This window comes from Heteronotia binoei, chromosome 5, assembly GCF_032191835.1.
Source record: "Heteronotia binoei isolate CCM8104 ecotype False Entrance Well chromosome 5, APGP_CSIRO_Hbin_v1, whole genome shotgun sequence".
Classification (NCBI taxonomy): Eukaryota; Metazoa; Chordata; class Lepidosauria; order Squamata; family Gekkonidae; genus Heteronotia; species Heteronotia binoei.
In genome coordinates, this window is record NC_083227.1 from 6,229,732 (window position 1) to 6,244,501 (window position 14,770).

The 14,770-nt window shown below is 49.4% G+C and overlaps 1 protein-coding gene across 1 annotated transcript; it reads right to left on the reverse strand.

Annotated features, from left to right (window-relative positions):
- Positions 1-932: 932 nt before the first annotated feature.
- Positions 933-14,159, reverse strand: LOC132571599 (zinc finger protein 688-like). The gene is made up of 4 exons (XM_060238397.1): positions 14,007-14,159; positions 11,332-11,412; positions 6,127-6,253; positions 933-1,039 (listed from the first exon to the last, which is right to left on the reverse strand). The coding sequence occupies exons 1-4, from the start codon at positions 14,157-14,159 to the stop codon at positions 933-935; spliced, it is 468 nt and encodes a 155-aa protein (XP_060094380.1).
- Between the last annotated feature and the right edge of the window lie 611 nt (positions 14,160-14,770).

Genomic DNA, 14,770 nt, shown 5'->3' on the forward strand with positions numbered 1-14,770 from the left:
AGTTGGAAACGACTGGCGCTTGCACAGGGGACCTTTCCTTTCCTGACCTGTTTACCAGACAGAGTGGAAAGCCATTGCTGCTGTTTGTTAGGATAGCCCACCTTCAGCCAGTTTGGCCTAGTGGTTAAGTGTGCAGACTCTTATGTGGGAGAACCAGGTTTGACTCCCCACTCCTCCACTTGCAGCTGCTGGAATGGCCTTGGGTCAGCCATAACTCTCTTATCTGGGAGAACCGGGTTTGATTCCCCACTCCTCCCCTTGCAGCTGCTGGAATGGCCTTGGGTCAGCCAGAGCTCTCTTATCTGGGAGAACTGGGTTTGATTCCCCACTCCTCCCCTTGCAGCTGCTGGAGTGGCCTTGGGTCAGCCATAGCTGTCTTATCTGGGAGAACTGGGTTTGATTCCCCACTCCTTCCCTTGCAGCTGCTGGAATGGCCTTGGGTCAGCCATAGCTCTCTTATCTGGGAGAACCGGGTTTGATTCCCCACTCCTCCCCTTGCAGCTGCTGGAGTGGCCTTGGGTCAGCCATAGCTCTCTTATCTGGGAGAACCGGGTTTGATTCCCCACTCCTCCACTTGCACCTGCTGTAATGGCCTTGGGTCAGCCATAGCTCTGGCAGAGGTTGTCCTTGAAAGGGCAGCTTCCGTGAGAGCCCTCTCAGCCCCACCCACCTCACAGGGTGCCTGTTGTGGGGGAGGAAGGGAAAGGAGATTGTAGGACTCCCTCTGGAAAACGCTGGATTTTCAGAGTGGACAAAACTAAGCTAGACTTGGCGTAAGGGGAGAAGACTAGGGAGAAGGGCTGAGGATCTGCAAGCATCCACAGTCCAGCCAAGCTCTTTTCAGGGCAGACTGCGAGGTTAAATTAGGCCACAGACATTCACCAGCCTGTGGAAGGAATTGCAGGCAACACACAGTCTGAAGACAGACCTCTTCAGCCCCTACCTGATGATCCCTCCTCTTCATCGCAGTCCAGGAGAAACAGCCCTTCCTCTTCTTCTTCCAGCCAGGATATGAGGTCAGGTTTGGGGATCAGAGGCCCTGTTGATCAGAGGGAAATACCCACCAAAATTAGACCGCTTCTGTGTGCCCATGCATCCAACCATTCCAAACCAAAAGAAAATGGCAGGACCCCAGTGTTGCGGGATTTTTATTTGTACCCAGAAAGCCAGTTTGGTGTAGCGGTTAAGTGTGCAGACTCTTATGTGGGAGAACCAGGTTTGAATCCCCACTCCTCCACTTGCAGCTGCTGGAATGGCCTTGGGTCAGCCATAACTCTCTTATCTGGGAGAACCGGGTTTGATTCCCCACTCCTCCACTTGCAGCTGCTGGAATGGCCTTGGGTCAGCCATAACTCTCTTATATGGGAGAACCGGGTTTGATTCCCCACTCCTCCACTTGCAGCTGCTGGAATGGCCTTGGGTCAGCCAGAGCTCTCGCAGAATGGTCCTTGAAAGGGCAGCTTCTGTCAGAGCTCTCTCAGCCCCACCCACCTCACAGGGTGTCTGTTGTGGGGGGAGAAGATATATGAGATTGTAAGCCGCTCTGAGTCTCTGATTCAGAGCGAAGGGCGGGGTATAAATCTGCAATTCTTCTTCTTCTACCCACAGCAACACAAACCCAAACTCAAAACCTGCAGTTATCAGGAGGCTAATACATACTCGCTAATAAGTTTTAAGTCCTCATCGATAAACGTTATTAGGCTCCAAGGTTGGAGAAGCAAAACAGTTTATTAAACTCCAAGTTTCTCCTTTAGACAGAAGGCTCAAAATACATGGATCGAGAAGCAAAACAGAAAACGGTTAAGAGAACTTCCACCAAAAATTCAGTCACCCGTAAAGCACAGTTCTACAACAAAGCAGAGAGCATTATGAAAAATAGAAGTCCCCACAGCGAGTTCACCCTATTCGTCTACATTTTCCCATTTAAAATCTAAGTCCCTCCCAAGTCCCATTTCTTTGGCCTGACCAGCCTAGGGACACTCTCTGATCCCATCAGCTGCCTCTGCTCAAAAACCCAGGGCTTTTAAAGGCTTGAACCTCACCACTGATCTCTATTTTCATCTAATGTTATGCCTTCCAGAAAACTTCCAGCTGCAATTTAATATAAGCAATAATGCTTGCCAACTCAAAACATTGCCCTCGGTTCACGTCTCCCTTTAACCCACTTATACAAACGGCTGGTTGTCTTGCTTCCTGCCATACCGTATAAGGACCAGCGTTCCCTCGCAGCTGAGTGAGCGTGAGCCAGCTCACAGACTTTAAACCTCCAGCTCACCCTGTTTTTTTGTCTTTGTTCAGGAAGGACGGCCCCCAAGGCACAATAATTTATGCAGAGGCTCACCACCTGAATGCCAGGAGTCCACAATTTTAATGCCAGTAGCTCACAAAGTAGAATTTTTGCTCGCAAGACTCTGCAGCTTAGAATCATAGAACTATAGAGCGGGAAGGGACCTCCAGGGTCATCTAGTCCAACCCCCTGCACAATGCAGGAAACTCAGAAACACCTCCCCCTAAATTCACAGGATCTTCATTGCTGTCAGATGGCCATCTAGCCTCTGTTGAGAAACCTCCAAGGAAGGAGAACCAACCACCTCCCGAGGAATCATAGAGCTGGAAGGGACCTCCAGGGTCATCTAATCCAACCCCCCGCACAATGCAGGAAACTCACAAACACCTCCCCCTAAATTCACAGGATCTTCATTGCTGTCAGATGGCCATCTAGCCTCTGTTTGAAAACCTAGAATCATAGAACTATAGAGTTGGAAGGGACCTCCAAGGTCATCTAGTCCAACCCCCTGCACAATGCAGGAAACTCCCTAAATTCACAGGATCTTCATTGCTGTCAGATGGCCATCTAGCCTCTGTTGAGAAACCTCCAAGGAAGGAGAACCAACCACCTCCCGAGGAATCATAGAGCTGGAAGGGACCTCCAGGGTCATCTAATCCAACCCCCCGCACAATGCAGGAAACTCACAAACACCTCCCCCTAAATTCACAGGATCTTCATTGCTGTCAGATGGCCATCTAGCCTCTGTTTGAAAAGGGACCTCCAAGGTCATCTAGTCCAACCCCCTGCACAATGCAAGAAACTCCCTAAATTCACAGGATCTTCATTGCTGTCAGATGGCCATCTAGCCTCTGTTTGAAAAACTAGAATCATAGAACTATAGAGTTGGAAGGGACCTCCAGGGTCATCTAGTCCAACCCCATACACAATGCAGGAAACTCACAAACACTTCCCCCTAAATTCACAGGATCTTCATTGCTGTCAGATGGCCATCTAGCCTCTGTTTGAAAACCTAGACTCATAGAACTATAGAGTTGGAAGGGACCTCCAGGGTCATCTAGTCCTACCCCCTGCACAATGCAGGAAACTCACAAACACCTCCCCCTAAATTCACAGGATCTTCATTGCTGTGAGATGGCCATCTAGCCTCTGTTTGAAAACCTCCAAGGAAGGAGAGCCCACCACCTCCTGAGGAAGCCTGTTCCACTGAGGAACCGCTCTAACGGTCAGGAAGTTCTTCCTAAGGTTGAGCCAGAAACTCTTTTGATTTAATTTCAACCCATTGGTTCTGGTCCTACCTTCCGGGGCCACAGAAAACAATTCAACACCATCCTCTATATGACAGCCCTTCAAGTATTGAAGATGGTGATCATACGGATAAAAGGAAGTCCTTCTTCACCCAAAGGGTGATTAACATGTGGAATTCACTGCCACAGGAGGTGGTGGCGGCCACAAGCATAGCCACCTTCAAGAGGGGGTTAGATAAAAATATGGAGCAGAGGTCCATCAGTGGCTATTAGCCACAGTGTGTATATGTGTGTGTGTATATATATATAAATATATATATATATATATACACACACACACACACATATATATATATATATATATATATATATATATATATATATATATATATATATATATATATATATATATATATATATAATTTTTTTGGGCCACTGTGTGACACAGAGTATTGGACTGGATGGGCCATTGGCCTGATCTAACATGGCTTCTCTTATGTTCTTATACCATCTCTCAGCCGCCTCCTCTCCAGGTGAAACATCCCCAGCTCCAACCTTTCCTCATAGGACTCATAGGTCTCCAGACCCCTAACCATCTTCGTCGCCCTCCTCTGGACCTGTTCCAGCTTGTCTATATCCTTCTTAAAACGCGTTGCCCAAAACTGAACACAATACTCCAGGTGAGGTCTTCCCAGAGCAAAGTAAAGCGATACCATCGCATCACGTGATGGACACTATACTTCTGTTGATACAGCCCAAAATTGCATTGGCCTTTTTAGCCACCGCATCACACTGTTGGCTCATGTTCAGCGTATGATCCCCTAAGACCCCTTAAAGGGAACATTGATAAGGACAATGCCATTATAAGGCCTTTCCTTTTCTGTGACAGTTTATGAACTTTCACACACTAACCTAGATGATTTTCTCTGAGTAAGTCTTTAAGGTGCAACACGACTTTGGCTCTTTTCTGCTGCTACAGACGGACGAACATGGCTCCCCATTTGGATCTAATTCCATGCCAGACTGAGTGTCCCTAGAGAAACACACAACAGGCCTCCCAACGTTGACAGCACTGATACCACTGACTACCAATACCGATTACCATCTGGATGGAGGAGAAAATTGGTGGGGCTGAGAGGGCTCTCACAGCAGCTGCCCTTTCAAGGACAGCTGCTGTGAGCCTCTGTCCTTGAAAGGGCAGCTTCTGGGAGAGCTCTCTCAGCCCCACCCACCTCACAGGGTGTTTGTTGTGGGGGAGGAAGGGAAAGGAGATTGTAGGCTGCTCTGAGCCTCTGTCCTTGAAAGGGCAGCTGCTGGGAGAGCCCTCTCCAGCCCCACCCACCTCACAGGGTGTCTGTTGTGGGGGAGGAAGGGAAAGGAGATTGTGAGCCGCTCTGAGACTCTGTCCTTGAAAGGGCAGCTGCTGTGAGAGTCCTCTCCAGCCCCACCCACCTCACAGGGTGTCTGTTGTGGGGGAGGAAGGGAAAGGAGATTGAAGGCTGCTCTGAGCCTCTGTCCTTGAAAGGGCAGCTGCTGTGAGAGTCCTCTCCAGCCCCACCCACCTCACAGGGTGTCTGTTGTGGGGGAGGAAGGGAAAGGAGATTGTGAGCCGCTCTGAGACTCTTTGGAGTGGAGGGCGGGATATAAATCCAATATCTTCTTCTAGACCAGGGGTGACCAAACTCGCTTAACATAAGAGCCACAAAGAATAAATGTCAGATGTTTAAGAGCCAACAAGATAGGAATGTGAAATATTGGAGGGAAGGAGGAAGGAATGAAGGACGGAAGGAAGGAGAATAGGTGGGCAAGGAGAAGTGGAAAGAAAGCAACTTTAACTTTAAAAGCATTTTCCTAGCAACTGGTGGCTTGGTTTGGAGAAGTGATTTAAAGGGACTAATGCCTTCTCCAAGACAGATGATTTATTGATTTATTGATTGATTGATTTGATTTGATTTCTATCTCGCCCTCCCCGCCGAAACAGCCTCAGAGCGGCTCACAGTATAAAATCACAGCAAACAATTAAAATCAATACATATTATAAAATTGCACATTCTGTAGTTCAAACCGTCAAAAAATTAGCTTGGTGCTAAAAATCAGTCTGATGGGACGATGGGGGTTTCGAGAGCCCCACGATGTGTGTGAAAGCCACAAGCCACGGTTTGGCCACCCCTGGCCTAGAGAACAAAAGGGGTGCTGGCAGTTCTATGCCCCTTCCGTGCCAAGCTGAAATGGAAACGCCAGCTGAGAATCAAAATGGCAGAAAAGACAGCAGAGTCCTTCCTTCCACAGCCACATCTCAGCCCAGGTAAGGCCAGGCCCAGACTGGAGGGAAGGCCCTGCTTACACCGCCCCACCATCTCCACCCCAGGCCTCCTCTGACACCTCTTCCGATGCCCTCTCACTTGGCTCAGGCCCAGAAGTGCCAGGAAGGGGCTCCCTCTCTGCAAGGAGCACCCAGAACCCCTCCCCACATCGGAAGAAGGAGAGCGGAGGGAAGCAGAAACCAGTCACTGAGACCAAGACACACAGCCTGGCCCCCTCCTTCCTCCTTATAGTCATTCCTCAGAGCAAGAAGGAGCAAAGGATCCTCACCCAGAGACGCCACGTTCCCATAATTCTCCAGCATGACTTCCTTGTAGAGAGCTCTCTGGGCTGGGCGCAGCAGGGCCCACTCCCCCGAGGTGAAGTGCACGGCCACCTCCTCAAAGGACACTCCTGCCTGCAAGAAGGAGGAGGAAGGTTTTCTTTACACCACTGGAAAGAGCAGCAAGAAGAGGTGACAAGCCCATGCAGACATCTCTATTCCCCCGTCCCCAGCTGTGTTTGAGAGCATTTTCGGACTAAAGGGTCTGTCCTCGGCCTCAATGGGTTAGCAGCCTGTTAGGGAAGAGGCCAGAGATGTTAGGGTTGCCAATCCCCAGGTGGGGGCAGGGGATCCCCCAGTTTGGAGGCCTCCCCCCCCCCCGCTTCAGGGTCATCAGAAAGCGGGGGAGACGGGAGGGAAATGTCTGCTGGGTACTCATGATTCCCTATGGAGACTATTTCCCATAGAAAATAATGGAGAATTGATCCACAGGTATCTGGGGCTCTGGGGGGGGGCTGTTTTTTTAGGTAGAGGCACCAAATTTTCAGTATAGCATCCAGTGCCTCTCTGCAAAATACCCCCCAAGTTTCAAAAAGATTGGACCAGGGGGTCCAATTCTATGAGCCCCAAAAGAAGGTGCCCCTATCCTTCATTATTTCCTATGGAAGGAAGGCGTTGAAAAGGTGTGCCGTCTCTTTCAATGTGAGGGCCAGAGCTCCCTTTGGAGTTCAATTCTGCTTGTCACAGTCTTGAACTTGGCTCCACCCCTAACATCTCCTGGCTCCACCCCCAAAGTCTCCAGATATTTCTTGAATTTGGACTTGGCAACCCTAAGAGATGTCCAGATGATGAAGGACAAACGAGGTTTCTGTGGGGAATTCAATATTGTTACAGAGACATTTGGAGTTGGGCCAAATCAAAAGTCAGGCTCTAATTGTCCTGCGTCTCTGCAGAAAGCATCCTAGTCATATATGAACCTATGAAGCTGCCTTATACTGAATCAGACCCTCAGTCCATCAAAGTCAGTATTGTCTACTCAGACTGGCAGTGGCTCTCCAGGGTCTCAGACTGAGGTTTTTCACACCTATTTGCCTGGACCCTTCTGAGTTGGAGATGCCGGGGATTGAACCTGGGACCTTCTGCTTACCAAGCAGATGCTCTACCACTGAGCCACCATCCCTCCGCTGACTGATTTTCTGTCTTCCCAGTGAGGAATACCAGAATTAATGGGAAGGAGCCTGAATTTAGGGTTGCCAAGTCCAATGGTGGATCCAGGAGGCTTTGGGGGCGGAGCCAGGAGGCTTTGGGGGCGGAGCCAGGAGCAAGGCTGGGACAAGCATCATTGAACTCCAGAGGGAGTTCTGGCCATCGCATTGAAAGGGACCGTGCACCTTTTAAACCCCTCTGTAATGCTGCAAGCCAAATAAAAAGATGGTTCCTTGTGGCTTTTGGCTTGAGCAGGCCTGAAGCCGCTTGTAAATTTTTATCAGGGAAAAAATTTCTTTGCAAGGCCTAGTAAATTGGAAAGAAAAAAGGTCATGCTGTTTAGTGTGGGCCTTGAGATTAGCCGCACCTGTAAGCTCTTTGCTTTGGGAACAGAAGTAGGGTTGCCAATCCCCAGGTGGGAGCAGGTGATCCTCCGCTTTGGAGGCCCTCCCCCCACTTCAGTGTCGTTAGAAAGCGGGGGGGGGGGAGGGGAGGGAAATGTCTGCTGGGAACTCTGTTATTCCCTACGGAGATTTATTCCCATAGAAAATCATGGAGAATTGATCTGCAGGTAGCTGGGGCTCGGGGGGGGGGCTGTGCTTAGGGGTAGAGGCACCAAATTTTCAGTATAGCATCTAGTGCCTCTCCCCAAAATACCCCCCAAGTTTCAAAAAGATTGGACCAGGGGGTCCAATTCTATGAGCCCCGAAAGAAGGTACCCCTATCCCTCATTATTTTCTATGGAAGGAAGGAATTGAAAAGGTGTGCTGTCCCTTTAAATGCAATGGTCCGAAGTCCCTTTGGAGTTCAATTATGCTCGTCACAGCCTTGATCTTGGTTCCACCCCTAATGTCTCCTGGCTCCACCCCCAAAGTCTCCTGGTTCCACCCCCAAAGTCCCCAGATATTTCTTTAATTGGACTTGGCAACCCTAAACAGAAGGGAGTCACCTCGTTGCTGTCTCCCTGATTAGCATCCAATTAGAGTTGTTTTGCCCTAAGACTCACCTTGACCAGTACTGCAGGCTGGCTATGATTAGTCGAATTGACATAACTCACCTGGCTTTTAATTGGCCTGTCAGGAGGAAAAGAGAAGACCTGACAGATTTTTGATTGGATTGTTAGAACTATCCCACGAGGGTCCTATAGGAATAAAAAAATTCAACTTTCTTTGTCTTGTTGCTGGGAGTTGGGAACCGCGCCGGGTGCATGGGTGTGGAACTACTCTCCTTTGCCTTTTGGACCAGCTGATTATCGTTGGGACCTGCATTCCGGTTGCTTTTTGGCTTTCTCTTGGACTTTTCATTGCCTTAACTTTGAAATGTGGAACCCGCTGAACTGTTGTAGATAAGTATATTTCACAACGTACTTATTTTCTGGCTCATAACTCCTGAAGCTAATTATTTTGCTTATTCTTTAATGAAACTCTTCTTCTTGTTTAAAAAAGAAAGAGACTTTTGTCTTTTGTTTGGAAGGGTACAACACCTTTTGCCAAAATCTTGCCCATTTGCCTCGGGAATTGCCTGACTACCAAAAATATATTGTTTTGCCCGGGGAACTCCTAGGGTTGCCAATCCCCAGGTGGGGGCAGGGGATCCCCCGGTTTGGAGGCCCTCCCCCCGCTTCAGGGTCATCAGAAAGCGGGGGGGGGGGGGGAGGGAAATGTCTGCTGGGAACTCTATTATTCCCTAGGGAGATTTATTCCCATAGAAAATAATAAAGAATTGATCCGCAGGTATCTGAGGCTCTGGGGGGGCTGTTTTTTGAGGTAGAGGCACCGAATTTTCAGTATAGCATCTAGTGCCTCTCCCCAAAGTACCCCCCAAGTTTCAAAAAGATTGGACCAGGGGGTCCAATTCTATAAGCCCCCAAAGAAGGTGCCCCTATCCTTCATAATTTCCTATGGAAGGAAGGAATTGAAAAGGTGTGCCGTCCCTTTAAATGTGATGGCCAGAGCTCCCTTTGGAGTTCAATGATGCTTGTCACAGCTTTGATCTTGGCTCCACCCCTAATGTCTCCTGGCTCCACCCCCAAAGTTCCCAGATATTTCTTAAATTGGACTTGGCAACTCTAGGAACTCCTTGCTACTTGGAAGTGGCTTGGCCTTCCCTAGTATAATCCCAGTGAGTCTGAGGTTTGACTGAGGACTTCAGGGCTCCGGAATACTCAGTCTGGTGGCAGTACTACCCCAGGCTCTTGTTTGGGCCTGGCTTTTGTAAATATTTGAGCCACCATTCTAGCTGTCCGCCCACAACCTCGGCCACACCGTGGGTCGGGCCGTTACACCCTCCGTAGGAAATAATGAAGGATAGGGGCACCATAGAATTGGACCACCTGGTCCAAACTTTTTGAAACTTGGGGGGTATTTTGGGGAGAGGTACGGGATGCTTTGCTGAACATCTGGTGCCTCTACCTCAAGACACAGCCCACCCAGCACCCCAGATACCCACGGATCAATTCCGTTATTTTCTATAGGAATAAGTCTCCTTAGGGAATAATACCCAGCAGACATTTCCCTCCCCCCCCCCCCCCGCTTTCTCATGACCCTGAAGCGGGGGAAGGGCCTCCAAATGGCCGGGGGGGGGGTGTCCCCTGCCCCCACCTGGGGATTGGCAACCCGAAGCCCGATCCTCTGAGCATTACAGTAGAGAAGACTCAGCATGGGTTCTGTAGGGAAGATCTTGCCTCACTAACCTGTTACATTTCTTTGAGGGGGTGAACAAACATGTGGACAAAGGAGACCCGATAGATGTTGTTTACCTTGACTTCCAGAAAGCTTTTGATAAAGTTCCTCATCAAAGGCTCCATAGAAAGCTTGAGAGTCATGGAGTAAAAGGACAGGTCCTCTCGTGGATCAAAAACTGGCTGAGTAATAGGAAGCAGAGAGTGAGTATAAATGGGCAGTTCGCAGTGGAGGACGGTAAGCAGTGGGGTGCCGCAGGGCTCGGTACTGGGTCCCATGCTCTTTAACTTGTTCATAAATTATTTAGAGTTGGGAGTGAGCAGTGAAGTGGCCAAATTTGCGGATGACACTAAATTGTTCAGGGTGGTGAGAACCAGAGAGGATTGTGAGGAACTCCAAAGGGATCTGTTGAGGCTGGGTGAGTGGGCGTCAACGTGGCAGATGCGGTTCAATGTGGCCAAGTGCAAAGTAATGCACATTGGGGCCAAGAATCCCAGCTACCAATACAAGTTGCTGGGGTGTGAACTGGCAGAGACTGACCAAGAGAGAGATCTTGGGGTCATGGTAGATAATTCACTGAAAATGTCAAGACAGTGTGCGATTGCAATAAAAAAGGCCAACGCCATGCTGGGAATTATTAGGAAGGGAATTGAAAACAAATCAGCCAGTATCATAATGCCCCTGTATAAATCGATGGTGCGGTCTCATTTGGAGTACTGTGTGCAGTTCTGGTCGCCGCACCTCAAAAAGGATATTATAGCATTGGAGAAAGTTCAGAAAAGGGCAACTAGAATGATTAAAGGGCTGGAACACCTTCCCTATGAAGAAAGGTTGAAACGCTTAGGGCTCTTTAGCTTGGAGAAACGTCGACTGAGGGGTGACATGATAGAGGTTTACAAGATAATGCATGGGATGGAGAAAGTAGAGAAAGAAGTACTTTTCTCCCTTTCTCACAATACAAGAACTCGTGGGCATTCGATGAAATTGCTGAGCAGACAGGTTAAAACGGATAAAAGGAAGTACTTCTTCACCCAAAGGGTGATTAACATGTGGAATTCACTGCCACAGGAGGTGGTGGCGGCCACAAGCATGGCCACCTTCAAGAGGGGGTTAGATAAAAATATGGAGCAGAAGTTCCATCAGTGGCTATTAGCCACAGTGTGTGTGTGTGTGTGTGTGTGTGTATATATTTGGCCGCTGTGTGACACAGAATGTTGGACTGGATGGGCCATTGGCCTGATCTAACATGGCTTCTCTTATGTTCTTATGAAGAAAGCCTCCTTGTTCTTTCACACCAGTGATCCTGCCAGTAATCCCCAGCCATACCTGAGCTGGCTGCATGGTGGTTCTTTTCCCTTCAGCACACAGAGGAGATGGTGGAGGAGGCATCTGGGGGGGTCCTTCTGCCTGGGGGAGAGAGAAAGAAAGAGGGTGGGAAACCCTTTTTTTAGGGTTGCCAAGTCCAATTCCAGAAATATCTGGGGGCTTTGGGGGTGGAGCCAGGAGACTTTGGGGGGTGGAGCCAGGAGACATGAGGGGTGGAGCCAAGATCAAGGCTGTGACAAGCATCATTGAACTCCAAAGGGAGTTCTGGCAATCACATTTAAAGGGACGGCACACCTTTTCAATTCCATCCTTCCTTAGGAAATAATGAAGGATAGGGGCACCTTCTTTGGGGGCTCATAGAATTGGACCCCCTGGTCCAACCTTTTTGAAACTTGGGGGGTGTTTTGAAGAGGGGCACTAGATGCTATACTGAAAATTTGGTGCCTCTACCCCAAAAAACAGCTCCCCCAGAGCCCCAGATACCCGCAGATCAATTTTCCATGATTTTGTATGGGAATAAATCTCCATAGGGAATAACAGAGTTCCCAGCAGACATTTCCCTCCCCTCCCCCCGTTTTCCGACGACCCTGAAGCGGGGGGGGGAGGGCCTCAAAACGGGGGATCCCCTGCCCCCACCTGGGGATTGGCAACTCTATTTTTGCCCCACACGCATTTTCTCAATTCAAGGCACAATTCAAGATTTGACGCATCAAGGCTCGGGAGAGTTTGGCCCCAAGTCTCTCCCCTCAACTGGCCATTCTATATGGGGGGGGGGCATCTCACCTTCCTTAATGATCCATTCCCCTCTTATCCTGGAAGTGATTCCTTGCAAACTCTGCCCACCCCTTCCAGGGAGAGGAGTCTTTTACCCTGTCTGAACCACACCCCTCCCTCCTCCCCTCTGGGGGAAGTCGAGACCCTCCTGCCTGCCCCCCCCCCCTTTAAGGAGACTGTGTGGGGAATGAGGCAGGAAGGCTCTAATGGGAGGGCATGATGTGCCTGACAGCAAGGGAGAGACGCCAGCTCTGAATTCAATTCTCCCCGCACTCAGAAAGCTAGCCCTGCAGGGGAAAGGGTTTTGCAGTCTCCGCCTGGACTGGCAGTGGAAATGGCGGCCATCCCACCTGATTTGCAAAATTCAACTTCACTCCAAAACAGCTTTGGGCAAGATGGCTCTCGGAGGAGTGGTCCTTGAAAGGGCACCTTTTGTGAGAGCTCGCTCAGCCCCACCAACCTCACAGGGTGTCTGTTGTGGGGGGAGGAAGGGAAAGGAGATTGTAGGTCGCTCTGAGCCTCTGTCCATGAAAGGGCAGCTGCTGTGAGAGGCCTCTCAGCCCCACCCACCTCACAGGGTGTCTGTTGTGGGGGAGGATGGGAAAGGAGATTGTCATCCACTCTGGGTCTCTGATTCGGAGAGAAAGGCGAATGGTGAGGGCGAGATCATTTTTTTTAGTCATATTAGGAGGGGATGTGTCAAGTTGACTGTTTTTCTTTCTCAATCCAACATCTGTTTGCTCCACACGTTCACCTTGGCATTTAGCTGGAAGTTGCTGTTTTGATTTATTTGAATGCATTTCCCACCGTGTATGGTTCTAGAAAAGAGCCCTGTGGCACAGAGTGGTAAAGCTGCAGTACTGCAGTCGGAGCCCTCTGAGTCACGACCTGAGTTCGATCCCCAGTGGAAGCTGGGTTTACAGGTAGCCGGCTCCAGGTTGATTCAGCCTTCCATCCTTCCAAGGTCAGTAAAATGAGTACTCAGCTTGCTGGGGGAAAAGTGTAAAAGACTGGGGAAGGCAATGGCAAACCGCCCCTTAAAAAGTCTGCTGTGAAAACGTTGTGAAAGCAATGTCACCCCAGAGTCAAAAATGACTGGTGCTTGTGCAGGGGACTACCTTTACCTTTTATACTTCTAGAAGCGTGGTGAGAAATAAGTGTGTGTTAAGTTTGGCTTCTGACAGACTCCCCTGTCTGGTGAAGAAGTAGCTTCTGAGAGCCAGTTTGGTGTAGTGGTTAAGTGTGCGGACTCTTATCTGGGAGAACTGGATTCGATTCCCCACTCCTCCACTTGCAGCTGCTGGAATGGCCTTGGGTCAGCCATAGTTCTGGTAGGAGTTGTCCTTGAAAGGGCAGCTGCTGTGAGAGTCCTCTCAGTCCCACCCACCTCACAGGGTGTCTGTTTTGGGGGAGAGAGATATAGGACAGGGGTGGCCAGTGGTAGCTCTCCGGATTTTTTTTGCCTACAACTCCCATCAGCCCCAGCCATTGGCTATGCTGGCTGGGGCTGATGGGAGTTGTAGGCAAAAAAAACATCTGGAGCGCTACCATTGGCCACCCCTGCTATAGTAAGAGTGAATTATCCAACAATGTGTGAAAAAACAGCCTATTAGAGGGAAGGATCTGTTTTAGCCTATGAGAGGGAAGGATCTTGCGCAGGAACTGCATTTTTATATAGGGCAGTATGGCCAATGACTGGGGCTGATGGGAGTTGTAGGCAAAAAACATCTGGAGAGCTACCGTTGGCCACCCCCGATAGAGGAAATTGTAAATTGCTCTGTGAATCTGAGATTCAGAGAGAAGGGCGGGGTATAAATCTGCAGTCTTCTTCTTCTTCTGATCTCTAAATTCCAGAAAGTTAGCCGTGTTAAGTTGTAACCAAGAGGGGCTAAAGTGCCTACCTCATGGGAGCAGCCCAACAGGCAGTGGGGTCCCCATTTCCTGACGTGAACTGGAAGTTCCTTGTCAGAAACAGGCCAAGTGAAGCCACTCTCTGCAAAGACCAGAGAACTCCGGGGGGCTTGTCTAACTGCATAAGGTTGCAACACAGGCATCCAGGTTGCAACACAGGCATCCTCCAGGCAAACCACCGTCCTTCCCCCGCACCCAGCAATGGAATGCATAAAGACAATGGGTTCCCAGGTGAAGTATTGCTCACGTCTTAATCTTCGGCTAATGGCTAATCTTCTCTGCCTTCCTGCTCCAGCCAGGCATCTTTTGTCTTACTTCTATGCTAATCGAGACCGCTTTACACAAATCTTTTGTTTAGATATCAAGCATTAAGCCTATGCGTTTTGTTTTGTTGTTGTCCTGCTCTTTGCGACCCCACGGACCAAGTCACGCCAGGCCCTCCTGTCTTCCACCATCCTCCGAAGTCTGCTCAAATTCATGTTTGTTACATCAGGAACGCTGTCCAGCCATCTCCTCTTTTGCCGTCCCCTTCTTCTTTTGCCTTCTTTCTTTCCCAGCATCAGGGTCTTCTCCAGGGAGTGCTCCCTTCTCATTTGGTGGCCAAAGTATTGGATCTTCAGCTTCAGCATCTGACCTTCCAGGGAACAGTCGGGGTTGATTTGCCTTAGGACTGGATCTTCTCGCAGTCCAAGGGACTCTCAAGAGTCTTCTCCAGCATTTTGTAAATGAGTACAAATTTAAAAAAAAAAAAAAC

Excerpts from the sequence above, each read along its gene's own strand:
- LOC132571599 (XM_060238397.1), bottom strand. The coding sequence starts at position 14,159 with ATGCCTGTGTTGCAACCTTATGCAGTTAGACAAGCCCCCCGGAGTTCT. Across the intron at positions 11,413-14,006 it reads TGTTGGGCTGCTCCCATGAG|GCAGAAGGACCCCCCCAGAT; the intron begins GTAGGCACTTTA and ends TCTCTCCCCCAG. Across the intron at positions 6,254-11,331 it reads CCACCATGCAGCCAGCTCAG|GCAGGAGTGTCCTTTGAGGA; the intron begins GTATGGCTGGGG and ends TCCTTCTTGCAG.